A 16,006-nucleotide genomic window follows, 5' to 3' on the forward strand; every position below is an offset into this window, starting at 1 on the left:
TTGATTAAATTATTGATCGTAAGAAGGGAATACACGGCAAAACATGGCAGCTGTCGTGTAGCATTGTAATATATAGCTCTTTTGTTGCGTAACAAACCACAGTTGTGACATCACTTTCGGGAATTGTTAACCTTACCTACAACTCGTGGTGGCGAAGTGTTATTTGCTGTAGCTCTTGAGGAGCTCTGCTAACTTTAATAACGCAGCCATTTTCTGTATTAAGCGGGTGTCGCGCTGTTTAAGGAGCCAAGGGCGTTTTAATGAGGCGACAACACTATGCGGTTCGATAGGACTTGACTACAAAACTAAGGTTTAACGAACTTTGACATGCTGCGGTTTTAAGTCGGACGAAGTCCTGAAAATGGCGCTGCTTTCCAAAATATCCACGACATTTTGTGTAGTTGATTTTCATTTCAATTCCCAAGGTTACAACGACATTGCTGGGGCCACATTTCATTAATATCATTTCATGCAGTCGAGTACCTGTATGCTTTGCACTGAGGTCACGAGACATTCTATTATTATCTAATCCGCCGTTTTGTCTTTCGTGTTCTATCGGTGTATCCGTTCCACAATCAGTAAGATCGCCAAGATCACCGGCGGTAAGTTGAAAGAAAAACGCTTTCAATCAAAGTTATAGCACTGCAGACAGACAACTTACAAACCAATGAAGACTTCTCCATTGTCTCCTATCAAATACAATACAGTCTGTCTAGTTTGCTTACACTTATTCAGTTTCCAGAACACGCTGTGCGACTGTGTCAAGCCGCATCGAACTTGCATTGTTACAAACTACATGGCTACCAGCCGTGTGGTTACTGTCTGCTGTATTGTGTGTTGGACTACTCCGACTGGTCTTGTTTAAACAACAAGCAAATGTTCAATGAAGCGGAACATCCCAACTAACCCCTCGTCATACGGATGTTAAGTAAAAAACACAATTCCTGGTGCCGCAAAAAGGTGAAATATCGCCCACTTGGTATTACACAGATGTCAGGAATTTACCTTGCCCACCTTTTTCATGGAATCTTTGTGCCCGGTGCACATTTTGGCGACCCGTTTACTAATCAATACGTCTTTCCACCACATCTGTCACGAATTTTTTTGTGCAAAAGTTGCTTTTTATCTTTTGAAACTTTAAATAAGATTGTGAAGAAAATTTTCATGCCATTAGACGTAGTTTATCAAACTATACCGGATCTTCTGGTTTTGTGTCTGCACGCATTTATCGTTGTGCAAACAGTACGCATTCCTTAACAATGGAGCTGTTTCAAGGCGGTTGCTTTTTGGCGAGGCGGTTCCTTAACACCCTCAGTTTGTTATCTGAACACAAGAAGTCAAACCAGTTACACCAGACATTGTCATATTGAGGCCCGCCAGTCAGGGGTTATTATAAACTAGCGTCACTAAAATGAAATCTTTCATACTGTAGTTTGTAGTTTAATACATTTTTAATAAATCACTACATATGCTGTCAGGCATGTTGTATTGCTGCAATAGACTTTTCGGCCACCATGCATCAGTAGCTTTGTTGCAGCATTTTTTAATTGCAATTTTTTTTGCTTTTCAGGTAAGGCATTTAAACGTTAATTACAGTAAATAGATTAATTCACAAAGTGTGAGAACCTCCTCGTCCACTTCATACCCACACGACCCATTGCAATGTCCCGCCTGTTAATTTTAAGAATATTTTTGTTTCGCGAGTCGAAAAGTTTTTCCACCCCTGAGCCACACATTCTAAATGATTGACAAAAAGTAACATTTGGAGAACGTTTAATATGTTTAACTACACGGTACTATCACTAGCTTGTGCTTTTACTTCGCGAAATGAAAGTTGGAGAATATTTGCAACCTTGTGAATATTCATAGCGGGGTGTGTTTGCATTGCTCGGTTTCGCTTGAGAAATCATGCAAAGACACGACCTTGCATATTTTGTTCTGGATTCTTCTCTGTGACCTTGAAGTTCTTCCCAGAGTTAAAATGAAGGAGAAAACGTTTTACTACGAAACGAGATGCCGGAGGCGGAAACTTACCTCGAACTTTTTTTGCGATTGCAAAAGTTAATTATCAGTTTTATTGCTCAAGATTTTTCAATGAGTCAAGTAAAATGCTTACCGACAATGCTCCTTTGTTTACAATAGCAACTAAATTACAAGCTCGAAATTTCTTATCTAATACAACTTGCAAATGTATTGTCAACAGTGGCAATGTAAAGCTCCATCACTCCCTAATTACCGCATTACAAATGCATTCGCAGCCCCAAAATTCCTTGCAATGCCACAGCTGCGCTGCCTGCAAACCCATAAATATTTAACTCCCTTCTGCATTCTTTCAGTTCTTAACACAAGTGCTGTGCTGTAACATATGTGCTTGTATACCGACAGGCATGAATGACAAAAGGTTAAAGAGCGAACCGGCGATGGAAATCCACGCACGAACGCTTCGTCAACTTTACACAGACTCATTAAGGTGAGACCTCGTATCAAAGCACTTTGCCTTCTATAAATGTTGCAGACGTTTTAAAGCTTTATTCCGGCAGCTGTGAATGGCGTATCCACATATTGTGAAAGTTAAGTGGCATGTAAAAATTTACACGGTAATTCGGGTGGATGTTTAAAGAAACTTTTGTTACCTGTTTTATGTTTCAAAAATGCACAGCTTTTATCCAACCTACTTTGCTCATCCCAATAACTTTGGCTCAATTTTGTGGCAAAGCAATTAAACAATGAATCGTTCTGTATACTTCAATTTACCCTTTTTTTTAACAACCAGCAAACCAAATGAGCTGAACACGCAAGCCTTGAACACGCATGTGTTCCCTGTGCCAAACATGCTTGGCGCCACAAAAAGTATTTCATTAAACTCAGTTCTATGTCAAAAGCTTTACATTAAATAACGATCTGTGCATTCAAAACAACAACAACACCATTTTGTAGTGTCAGTACCAATAACGTCAGTCAGGTTAGCTTCATATAATGATGGAGCTACACCAACCGCGTTATTCAAACTGATGATGGCATAAGTTCTTGGCATAAGCGAAACGTTCTTAAAACGTGACAATGTTAACAACAGTATGGACCAGTCTTTTTATTCTCAGAATTATGAGGAAATCCTTTCCTAAGTACCGACAAGTTTTCACACAAACACAATATAAACTTCCTTCAGGCTTTATGCGGCTGCTGAATGACTTGGTAGAACTGCTGAGGGTGCTAATGTGCTTTCCATGTACAGTTAAACATACACAGTTCCCGCCACGACCCTCTTCCCTGAATGGTGGCGCTTATAACAACAAAGAATCATCTCGCTTCGCTGACTTTTCTAGAGTGTCCACAAGCTCGCTGGACAATCAATAAAATTGGACGAAGCTAATTACTCTAATTACAATTCGGCTTTAAACGATTGGACGTCGCGCCATATGGTTTTACTATATACCCCCAAGATACGAGTTGTCTGTAATTAATAAGGATTATCGTCGTTATTCTTTGTGTGCATTCATATTGTCATTTAGTTTGTTTAATGGTCGTATACCTAACGGTGGGAAATTTACTTGAGATATGGAACTTAGTCATCACTACTTGTCATAAATCTTCTAACACATCGAAACCTCGCAAAATCTCGCGAGCCAGACGTGTAGTGACTTTATGACGTAACAACACAATAAAAGAACTACAAAACACCGACATTTACAAATCCTAAATAATTTTTCGCTTGCAACAAGAGATCCTAAAAAACCTTCAGGCGAACCAACTTTGGGTCGCGACCCACAGGTTAGGGAACACTGCTAAAACACTCTGGACTCACGTTTAAACTTTGATTGTTTTTTTTTTCATTTACACTTACTGGTCATGTGCATTTGTATTGATGAAGACATGCGAGTAATAAATAAAGCGGATATTTTTGGGTGTAAACACTGATGCGAGGTAAACACTATTGTGGAATGCGACTTTATACAAGCGTCAACACTGATCATGATTCGTTCACACTGGCTCCGATAGTTAGAAAGTGGGTCGGATAATATATTCGTTAAAATATCAACTTCGAGACTTTCTGGTGGATGTTTCTCAACAATTGTATGTCAAAGACCATCGTCATAGCCAACCGCAAAGTAACAAACTACGTTCATTAATAAACTGATTTGAACAATACTTGGCAAACACACTTACAAGCAGCATTTATAATCTGTTTCTGTTGTGTTGCAACACATGACGTCACCATAGAAAAGTTTTCTGATACGTAAAAATCTTTCACTGTCTTCGATATTCTGAATGCTCGCTTCTGCAACAGAATCTTGCGCAAAGATTTTCTTGAACATCCACTCGTTTTGACCAAGGAATACGTTCTGCATCCTTGCGCACGCCGCTATCACGTTTGTGACGTAAGCGATGTCAACGAACCGTAAACGTCGAGAGGGGTTTCTTGAATTGCGCTTGGGCGCCGCGTGGTGTTGTTTTTGGCTCGCAAATCAGCGTCACTAGAGGTGCCAGAGCCGCTCTCACTAGGTAGAAGTGTCCGTTTGCGACCTTTAGCTGTCAACCTTGCGTTGGTTCTCAGGTTGGGATTGCTTGAAAACGCTTCCTTTTTCGTTTTCATTTCCTTGGCATCTTTGGACGGTTTCTTACTCGCTCCGCTCTGCTCCCTAGTGGACGGCTTTATTGACTTGGCGCTTACCACACGTTGGCGTAGTTGTATCACTTCTCTGGCTTTGTTGTCACGTTCGGTTTCTGTGTCTGCAAGTCGTTGTTGTAAACAGGCAACTTCTCGTTGCTGAAACATACAGGTTGAAAGTTGATTAATTTCCAGTAATTTTGTTGTTACACAAATACAGTAATAAGACAGTTACGGATGGCCTGCTGATTTGGGTGTTAACGTGACTTACAAAATTACCAGCCCTGTCTGTATTATGCAATGGCCGTATATATGTGATTTGTCAACCCTGTTTCTTTGCGACAAGAAAATATTTCCCGCAATGTCGTCGAATTGAAACTCACCCAAACTGCGTCAAGGGATCGTTTCAATGCGTTGAGATTATCCTGATACGCCAGGTTAAGCTTCTCCGCTATATCGGGTCTCATTATGGAGCCAATCATGTCATTAGGAGGTCGCTCGTTTCTTGACATGTCTGGATCCGATCTTCGGGCAGGAGAGGGCGGTAGAGCGCTGTCCGGGCTCTCGTCTCGTCTGTCAAGATAATAATATTTACTTGTTCGTCACGTGAAGCCAAAATTAATGACGGGAATTTACCCTAGTCGTATTAACTTCACATAGAAGCAACCACGCGTAGACGTTTCCAACTTAGGTTTCAAGCAAAAGTTTAAAAGATCGGAAGGTGTATTTACATGCTTATGTTTAAATTGCGATATTGCCTTGGGAGGAATCAGACAGGTATATACAATATTCACGCCCTATAATTAGTTCCCGAATTATCAGTTTTTACGTTTTATTAATACCCAAGAACGAATTAAAAATGTTGGTAAGCGTTTTCCAATGACTTTGCGTCTTGGCTTGAAAGGTGTTCAAAACAGCAAGCTTTAAATCAACGTCAGCTACTTCAGCATTAGGAGTTGAAATATCGGTTTGTCTGTTAGGCTTCATCAATACGTCAGTATAAAATCAACTTTTTTGTCTTTAAATTGTGTTGAGCTTTTTGTAACCAATTATTTTGTGTCTTGTCATGACTGATATCAGCAAATTGATCAAAAAAAGCCCATAATTGCGGCCCAAATATAAAATACAGCCAAACGCAAAACGATTTAGAATTCGGCGAAATGAGAAGAATTTATGGGTTAGCAAAAATAATATGTATTTACCCGACATCTGCATTGTACGTTCCACTCCTCATGCTGACGTTTACATTTGATACAGACTGGATATTACTTGAGGTTGCAGTCTGTTTAGTTTGAGTCGAACCACCACTGTAGGCGTTTGCAGCGGAACGATTCCTTCTCGCCTGTTGCATGATCAGGTACTGAACAAAACGCAGCAGTTAGGCAAGAAAACCGCCAACCATTTCTAATTGTCTCCGCATATACGTTGGTACATTGATGCGGTATAAGTTCTATCGCAAGTAAATATCTACTCGTAATACCACAATACCAGTTTAAGGCACTCGTAATACCAGTTTAAGGCATACCCATGCGATTACCAAAGGTCCGCCAAGCACGTCACCGTAAATTTGCTTAAACCAGCAAGAAAATCTTTTATTTGGAGCAAAAACAAATCTGCGAACCCAACTTCGAAAACCATACTTTCTTTACAAATGTAACTGTTAGCCCGTGTCTATCGAAGCGTGACCAAAACTCACCTGTACTCGCGGATATTTGCCCAACGACATGTTCACGTCCTCTGACGTCAGCACGAATAACTCGCTGTAGCCACAGGATATGACGTCACACGTTCTTCGGTGGTCTTTACGTAAGTTAAGAATGTTCATCTCGCCGAATACGTCACCGTCGTTTAGCATCGTCATACTCCCGGTGGAGTCCCTAAAGCGACCGCAAGATTATGTTTTGTAAATTTGATGAATCAAAATTGTCTTCGGTATTTTTAAAGTTGCAAACAATAGTAGCAATTTTCTCAAGCAATGACTTATTTTTTTAGCTTCGTACTTAAACTATGTAGCTACACACTGGTTTTTTATTTACTTGAACCTGCTGAACATCACAAAATGTAAACGTGTTTGCAACTAGTATTTTCTTCATGATTTGAGTTTTATAAAAATTTAATGTATATTTATTTTGCACACAAAGTTACAGCGCTCATGACAATAAACATGATACATAAAATCGTGTTGCGGACTGAAGGTTGCACCTTTAACTCACCATTGTACTCAACTACCAACGACTTACTTGATAAGTTGTAGAATTCCCTCTCCAACAATGAACATCTCGTTTCCCGCATCACCGCTTGTGTAAACACACTGACCGGGTAAATACGATCTTCTCTTCATCTTTGTCACCAGCTCTCGTAACAAGTTCGAGTCGCAATTCGCGAGCTCGGGTAACTGCAGGAGAAAATGTAATGTTGCGGGTCGCAGTCGACAAAATTTTTTTTTAAATAAGCAAATTGGAGCCAATGATATGAATTGTGTAAGCTGCAGACAGATGGCCACTGTTTCGACCTGAAAGGTCTCATCAGTGCAGCTGGTGTGACTATCAGACGAATTTGCCGACCAAACGGCCAAGCAAAGACTTCCACTTTGTGGTGACTAGTTTGACACAAGCTTGTTCAGTTTTGTTTCATGCACAAATATCAGTACCTGTCTAAGTGCTTTGAAGTTGGTGTGCCAATTCATCTCGTGCTTTACCGTGACCGGTAGATGGCGCAACATATGCTTTTCGTCCAGGTGATCAAAGTCGGTGCTGAATTGAAAATAAGCATTCGTAAGTTTTCGAATGTTGTGTCACAAATTACTTTAATGGAATTAAAACGATTTCTATTAGTAGTTATTAGTATCGAAATATCAGAAGCAACAGACTTGGCACCGATAATAAGCTTGAATAAATCTTATCCCAGCGTTGAAACGACAATATGTTCACTAAACACATTTTAGACGTTTTATGCTGTTTAAGCACGGTGTTTCCCCCAAACTACTTAAACTGTCGTACTTGAGCCACGTGTGATGATAAAATCTCTCCACTCGGTGGCGCAAGTCTTTCGGAAGATGTCGCTGTTTCATGTATTTGAGAGTTGACGTCATAGAGCGCTCGAAGTCATGCTTCTTTGATTGGTGCGACATTATTAGTGACGTCACATAGCCTGCGTAAAATAAATTATTTTTCCATGAAAACAATATTGTTTGTGGTGAAGATTTACAAAACCGTGAGTCATGTTTTTATTCTCATCTTTCCACGATATAATAAGGAAAAACAAGGTCTTACCAATGATAAAAGCTGTCATAGCGAACCCGATGACGTCAACGTAGATTGTGTAAGCAAACCTGGAAGGGAAAGCAATGATATTGGTCTGTTGTTTTCCTGAATATTATCATTTGTCCGGAAATAATCGAACCACTGCGTTTGGCATCTATAAATGTCCCTCGTATTCCAAATAGGCTGCGTTATTTGGCACGTTGCTTGGGCCTGCACTGGACAGATGCTTTACTGTTATAAATGGTCTTGTTTGGTTGCACTCTGCATGGCTTGACCTCTGTCAACTTACTGATGACCTTTGACGCCATCTTGTTGACTCAACAAACGCGTGGCGTGGAAAAAGAGTTTTGGGTTGGTTTGCATGGCGACATTTTCAGTTCAAATTAAGGACACTCCTTTTATTGGCGCCTTTAGCTTTTCCTGATGCATTTCCGCAACAAATTTCCGACGATTTATGTCACGATTTAGTTTTTAAATTATTCTTTCTGTAACGCTCGACCCAACAATAAAAATCATATTACTTCCAAAACACTGCATTTTCTCTTGCAATTTTTTTAAAAACACATTTTAGTACAGATGGGAATGTAGAGTCTCAGTAATAACCACAATAGTGTGGTATAACGTCGTACAGTGTCGTTATTGGGATTAAATAAAATGTACATAGACCTACTGTCCTTCCCCAAATTCGCCGGTAAATACATATAATACATGGGTTTACATCGTTGCTAAAATAAAAACACTTTGCTTTCAACACTTACTGCCAGTCATTCTCGGGCAGTGGACTGTCCTTGTTCCAGAATAGAGATTGCAGTGACCAGTACAGAGAGTAGGTGTATTGTCGTGTCACGTTCGTGTAGTCGGGGAACAGGGCGGGGTCCGGATAAGCCCAATGACTCAACGATATACCTGGAATTTCACGTATATTAGCAATTGAGTCTGGATATTCATGTTTGCAAGCAAACAAGCACTTTTGTTTGGGACAATTTTTTTAATCCTGCTTAAGTGTTTCTGTGTAAAGCTGAAATAACGATGATACAGACAGTTATATAAATCTTGATTCAAGCATAGATCCAGTATTGTTTATTATTATTTTCGACTGCTTGGGTAATGTATTATTAGTCTCGGTTTGCTGCTTTGCCTGCTGTTCACTTACTAACTACAGTAACGCAGAGAACAATATATAGGTGCGTTACCCTTGATTGGGTATTTGAACATAGGTTTGAACGTACAAATACTCACCATAGCCATTGACGATCGACAGTGAGTAATAAATACACGCGTTGTAGTGCGCCACCAAGAGGGTAATGTGCAGTAGGTTTAAAGTGCGCCACACAGTGGTCCACTGTGTCCATAGCTCCACCATGCGATAAAGTGTGTACTGCAAAACAATGGTTTTGTAAAGTGCGAATCGTTGGTCATGTTGTAAACGTCGCCTGTAGCGTTTGAGCGTGCGTCTTGTTCGAGGTAAAACGGTACATAACATCGGGTAATGCACAATTTAATCTAGTATATCAGCAACACACTGCCCATCACATCAAGCGTAAACATTATATTTACCACGGCATGACAGCTGGTAAGCACAAGCTTCTCAACTATATATTATTTACCTTATATCTAAATCCATATAACGTGTTGGTGTCTTTTATGTTTTAGGACATAACATCTGATAGGTGCCAACTTTTTAAACCGAATAATATTTGCATTATAATTACCTATATCGCGATACTCACCGCTCTGTAAATGCGGATAATCCTGTTCATTCGAAGATAGGGGTTGATTGTAACAACGAAAAATATGTCGGTTGGAAATATTGAAAGCACATCTAACAAGGTTGCCCACTTCTTACGCTGGTGGTGAATGATTTCCTCCGTGTCTGCAAAATGTCAACATTCGAAAGGTCACGTTGCAGCTTGCAGCAACTTGTACTCCGACTTGGCATTTGGCCACTAGCCATTTTGCATTTAAGACACCAAAAGTTGGTAGTTTCATTTTTATGCCACTTGATATGTATTCTGATACAAAGTTGTTGTGCTTTTTTAAATCTTACATACTGTGTTATTTCAAACTCTCAATTGTTGGGAAAAATTAACATGTTATAAAAGGCGACTGCGACTATTCCTACACATTATATACATGTGGCACTTAACAATCAATCTTCTACTTGTGGTTAAAAGAAGGTTTGTTGGGACCTATATTGAGGTGTTTTACAAACCTTGGATATAAACGCCTCCACTCATGAAGCGCGTCCTGAATCTGACGATAATATCGACGATATAAACGATATCGCACACTACGTCAATTCCCAACCATACTCTACTCCATGGTTCTTGAATATCTGGAAAATAAGCAACAAAATCTGGTGTAGAACCACACTCACCACATTCGAGATATAAAAGTTAGATGTAATTTTATGTGATAAGCAATGTGGAGCCAATAATATGAATTGTGTATAAGCTGCAGTAATTTCATGTGTTTGAATCTGTTTGGAGTTTCCTACAAAAAAAAATCATGCACCAAACCTTGTGTAAACTGGGTTTCTTTGATATAAACGTATAAAATGTGTACAACTATGGGATTTTGGACGATTCAAAAATATGTCAAGCAATTATTAATTTGTGTCACGTGACCCAACGTGGAAAGGAGGCCGGGGAAAAAAACTTTTGGTTGAAATCTTTCAAAATTTACAGAAACCAGTAATTTTGGTAACATAAAAAATTCGGGTATTTTCACTTGGAATTAAGGAGTTAAGTGCAAAGTTTCCCTTATCGGGGAAGGTCCAATCACAATTAGGCGAATCGAACTGACAGTTGATTGCCCTTGAAATAACCTTGATACCGTCATCCCTTCCGCTCAAGTCTCTTTGCCGAAACCACATCATCCTATTTGTTACTGATAATATTTTTGCGACGCGCTGTGGTGGACTTGGTGGCTACTGTTGCTTTTAAAGGCGATTCGTGTCATGTTCAAAAGGACTTGAAAATCAATTGTAGAAGACAAAGAAAAATACCGTGAAGTTTTTTTTGCAAAATTTTGTGCTTCGATCATTTTTGTGGATCCGGAGAAAGAAACCAATGCAATTTTTATATTTAATTGTGTGAAGTGTCGCACTCTTGTTACGCATAAAGTAGCATTGTGCTGGTGTACAAAATCAAGTAACCATTGCCAATAGCCAGGCCGTGTCCATCGAACACTCATGCGTAAATACTTAAAATCAGCTACAGTGCAGGTATCTTGTCATTGCATGGCATCGTTTTATTCACATGAAGGCCATGTTTGGTATTTGTGTGTCGTGCGCTGCCAGTTGAAGCCTCTTGGCTCCAAGTCCACGATAAGCCATTAAAACCCTACGATTAAACTGTCGTCACCAAACACACGGGGGGCCTGGTACAAAATTAGCACGAGGAACAAGGTGTTTGACCTAATCACTTCAAGCAATACGATCGTATGGAGAGGAAACGGCACGGAGTTACGTTTCCTCCCTGGATTCCCGCCATTTTGGTGACAATCACTCGCGTGTCGTTTGACAGCTTTCAAGTCCGCTGTTCCAGTTTTGCTCCAAAACATCTGACTTGAGGTTTTTCGGTCAACGCAAATATAGCAAGGATATTGACCTGTTCCTCTATACGGACTTTCCTATTCCTGGATTTAATGGGTTTGTTCAAAGAATTAACTTTACCAATACATATGATGCGGATGAATATTAAATAAAACTCGCATATGATTTGTTCTCGTTTGCAATCAAGGTTTATTTAAACATTCGTTAGAATCTCCGGTGATTTTAAGCGGTTGACCCCTTTGTATGTGTAGAAAGGTTCAAGTCTTGACACGCAACAAAACATCTACAGATTGCACCTATGTTCGTATGTTTTCAAATGACATTATCGCTTTCCCGGTGATCAAAACGCGCGAAGCTAATTGTTTCGTTACAATTGTCCTGTCGAGGCATAGAATTGTGTTACCGCATTCCATTAATTGTATTCATTTCACGTCAGACTCCCGTGCAGTAATATGACAAAACCGTGTCACGCTGTACTCCTCAGAATGATCAACGCAATGGTGATTTATTGTTTTAATGGAAGTAATCTCGTTCCGCCCATCAGTAACGACTGCAATATGTGTGACGTCTGTTATATCAGTATCACTGCAGTGATGTCCGTGGTGACATGTTGAAGGCATACGACTTGATCAATTCAACGTTTAAAAGATTGCTTTCACTGTGCCCGAAAATTTTTCAAACGTATGCGGAAATGACAAAGATTATTGAATAAGGTGAACAAGAATAAACCATGTTATGTCCTTGCCATCACCCAAATATAACGGCACCAAAATCTCCCAGCACAGCATTAAATTTCACCACAACTAAAACTAATCCCGAAACAAAGTTTTTTTTAATATATTTGTGTTCACCCACCTGCAAAGCTCCCGCGTAAGGGAATAACCCACACGTTGTATAACACCGTTGCTGTGACAAACATCAACCAGAAGTAAATGAACGTTGAATCGGGTCGGCGCGTCTTCCCCCAGAGGGAGCTACAGAGCAGCTTTGTGTTGGGCAGTTTGGATGTGAATTCAGTTTTCGGGTCTTCTTTGATGACGCTGCTTTCATCTTCTGTGTGTAGTTTGACAAAAAAATGAATTAAATATATTTTATAACATACAAAAACTGATGATGCCTATATAGGCGAAATTGATATTTGGATCGGTGATTCCCAACCTTTCTGTGGTTGCGTACCACATGGAGATTAAACAATATCGACGCGTACCACCTAGTTGAGTGTTACAAAGTAACCTAGGGGATAAAGTATCGAACATTTTGAGATCACTAACGATTTTTTAAATTCGAACTATATCCGTAAATTACGGGAAGGTGCTCGCGTACCACCTGGATTGCCGTCGCGTACCACTATTGGTACGCGTACCACCGGTTGGGAAACAATGATTTTGATAAACTATCTGACTTTAATCTTAAACATTTTGTTTAAATAAATAAGTTGCTATCTTAAAAAATGTCTGTCGCTGGTATCAAGACAGTGTCAAATTGGGGGCTGGATTCGGCTACAAATGAGGAACCAGCAGTCTTATAACAAACAGGAAATTTGTGGTTGGACGCGGAAATACATTCTTCATGAGGCAATTTCACCACAAATTTTCTGCTTTACCGAATCGCGACTATAGCTCGGGTACTTCCAGTAGCTTTTCTATAACATCCTATAGCTCCTTAGTCTTACAAGTTCTTTGTTTGATGCATATATTTCGCCTACTTATAGACATCAGTACCGCGTATTCAAATCGGGTAAGTCCTATAATTTTGGAGTGCTGTAGAACAGGGATTCCCAATCTGCCCAAACCCAGCGAGGTTTACAAGGAGTTCATAAATTTGTATTTCCGTAGTATTTTACAAGTGAGTTATATTCCCCCAGACACGTTTGTGGGGTCACTAGAAGTTTTTCTGTCGTTTAATTAAAGTTTCTGTTTAAAGTTTTCCCACATTAAATAACTGTCAACAAGAATAAAATCCATTCAAAAGGGTGGGAACCAAAAACAGTTTGGGAAACACTGCAGCAGAGCAATTACCCAACAAGTCCCTCCAAACACAAAGTTACAACTTGATCGCGTTTGTCTTTAGCTTGGAATACACTACACGCACACTCTCCTGTATCTGTCCGTTAAACTTCGGCCTTACATTTATCCACAATAAAAACATGTGAAAATCAAGTTCGTTTGGTAAAGCACAGTTTAATTAACACGGGCGTACCCAGGACAAAATCGTTTTATCTTTGTCACTTTTATGTTTGTCATTTTTCGCCCTGATTGATATTAATTTCGTTTCCAAGGACGGTAAGTGATCGTGTGTTTCCTAAAACCCCCACAAGAACTTTTACCTGATGACGAATCTTCATCATTCCCGGTTTCTTCAATGGTGATTGGAACCGGATTCCCTGCCGAGTTAACCGAATATATTCCAGAATCGTACGCGCGGTAGTTCTTTGACGTTTCGGATCTTTCCGGTTCCGCTTGATCGTCACTATCCGAATATCTCGGCACGTAAGCCGGATTTGTGTAACGCGATGTCCGAAATAATCCGCTTCCATCCGAATCCTGCGTCCCGTGCATATTTCGCATCGCAAACGAATCTTCACCGCGGCTCGACGACGATTGTTCTGGATTTAGAAATCGCGAATCGTTTTGTTGCGAACCATCGGGTGTCACCGAAGCCAGCCTGTGCCATCTCAAAGCTTTGCTGACTGCGTTCGTGATGTTGGAAAACCATTTGTGCGTTTTATCTGTTGGTTTGTCGTCTTCCAAGCTTTGAATGTTATAATCACGACTTCCCGTTTTAGGTTCAGTTGATTTGCGCGTGGTTGCCGACCATGAAACACGTGGTTGTGAAGGTGGTTGACTTTGTTCACCTTCGGTCTGAGAAGTTTCATTTCGCGGGGTTTCGGAATTCTTTTCCCCGCCAACTTCGCTGGCGATCTCTACGTCTCTCTCCGTGTCCATTTTTGTTCCACAACCGACCACTTAATGTATTCTAAAGCATCCCAGCAGATTTGTCAGTGACAAATTTTCGGTTTTTTTAATCCTAAAAATATCGTGAAAGGTTTGCGTGAGTTATTTTTGTTGAAACATTTCGGATCCAAATTAACTTTAATTAAAGACCGACTCCATTAAAGTTTATTCAAAGGCTCAATAGTTCAAACAATACCACTTTAGTGCGCTGCAGACAGATGGCCACTGTTTCTACCTATAGGGTCTCATCAGTGCAGCTTGGTGTGACTATGGGCGATCTTGCCGGCCGTCCAAGCTCACAAAATTCATATTATTGACTCCATGCTTATTTCTATGACACAGTTTCGACAACACGGTTGCATCAAACCCCCGACATCTGCTCGTGAAACTCACCGAAAAGTTGTTTTCAGTCGCAAACCAACACACGGGATTGGATCTGCCAAATCAAGACCAACTAATTACCTTTCCGGACAAATTGCACAAGTGACGTATAAATTAGTTCCGCTCATCGCGATTCGAGCGTTGTCCCGGCAACGCAGTGCGTTCGACCCGAATTTTGTCGTCAACAATTTTATTGACCTAAATTCGAGACAATCAAAGTGGAATTGTGGCCGAAAAGTTCAGGTCGGCCACGTGACAAAACGCCCAACACCTTCAGTCCCTTGACTTCTGTAAAAAACCGAGCAGGAATTTGTAAATAAATGTCTGCCTCTCTTCCTGGGACGCAACTGGTTGCATAAAAATGTTCATGAATGCAATCAGATGACCTCACAAATACCTGGTTATTACCTCATAATCCACATTCCGACAACAACAGAACACTTCGTAAATGTCCTCCCTCGATAATAATACAACAAACATTTATCTGGTACATCTGATAACTTGCAAAGCCAATTTCTGCCTACAATGCATTGTTTGTTTGTTTGTTATCTGTTCTACTTCATTGTTTTCTATTCTAAATCTCACAACCAAACAAGCTTAAGCGCGAAGCGTCATTCCACTTCGAACAATCAAGTGAAAATGAAACTATCACCTTAACATGCGCAATTGTAACCCTGGCGATGCGTCCTATTCACATGGACTGGCGCTGTGTGCTTATAAACTAGCCGCGCGCGCCGCACGGATCGTTGTGATGTGTGTACGGATGACTGCAACACGAGACGAACAAAAAAGCTTTCCAGAAATTTCAACATGTGATCGAAATGGTTGATTGCTTAGGTTTTGCCCGAAGTTTTTTTAAACACTGGATTGTTTGTTTCGATAAACATCTCAATCATAGGAGAATCTTAGAGGTTTCAACGACTTTTGTGCTTGCGCAGTTTCGTTATGACGTATGAAACCATTTGTGCTTGAACAGTGACGTAACAATGTGCATTGGCGGAAATATTGGCATATTTGAATCGATATCAAAGAAATGATCTTTTGGAAAGTTTGTCTGTTCAGGTGTTATTACTCCAATTAGGCAATCGACGAAGTCGGCATTCGGCAACAAATGAATTTTATTGAAAACACAAAATTTTATGTCTCAAGGTTTTCGTTAAACTGTGTAATCTGTTAGAATTATGGCATCTAAAGTTTTACATGATTTTTATTAAGTAATCATTCTTACGTCCCTACAACTCCAAAG

At 40.1% G+C, this 16,006-nt stretch overlaps 1 protein-coding gene across 1 annotated transcript; it reads right to left on the reverse strand.

Moving 5' to 3' along the window:
* Positions 1-3,866: 3,866 nt before the first annotated feature.
* LOC145902456 (uncharacterized) lies at positions 3,867-14,447 on the reverse strand. The gene is made up of 14 exons (XM_082990432.1): positions 13,752-14,447; positions 12,281-12,478; positions 10,082-10,204; positions 9,600-9,742; positions 9,109-9,247; positions 8,628-8,775; positions 7,879-7,937; positions 7,606-7,756; positions 7,257-7,359; positions 6,847-7,001; positions 6,303-6,483; positions 5,809-5,966; positions 4,990-5,179; positions 3,867-4,765 (listed from the first exon to the last, which is right to left on the reverse strand). The coding sequence occupies exons 1-14, from the start codon at positions 14,368-14,370 to the stop codon at positions 4,364-4,366; spliced, it is 2,769 nt and encodes a 922-aa protein (XP_082846558.1). The 5' UTR covers positions 14,371-14,447; the 3' UTR covers positions 3,867-4,363.
* Positions 14,448-16,006: the final 1,559 nt, after the last annotated feature.

The sequence above is a fragment of the Ascidia mentula genome, chromosome 1 (assembly GCF_947561715.1).
Source record: "Ascidia mentula chromosome 1, kaAscMent1.1, whole genome shotgun sequence".
Classification (NCBI taxonomy): Eukaryota; Metazoa; Chordata; class Ascidiacea; order Phlebobranchia; family Ascidiidae; genus Ascidia; species Ascidia mentula.

Coding starts and splice junctions, on each gene's coding strand:
- LOC145902456 (XM_082990432.1), bottom strand. CDS start 14,370: ATGGACACGGAGAGAGACGTAGAGATCGCCAGCGAAGTTGGCGGGGAA. Junction 12,479..13,751: donor TGATGAAGATTCGTCATCAG/GTAAAAGTTCTT, acceptor AACTACACACAG/AAGATGAAAGCAGCGTCATC. Junction 5,180..5,808: donor ACGTACAATGCAGATGTCGG/GTAAATACATAT, acceptor TTATCTTGACAG/ACGAGACGAGAGCCCGGACA.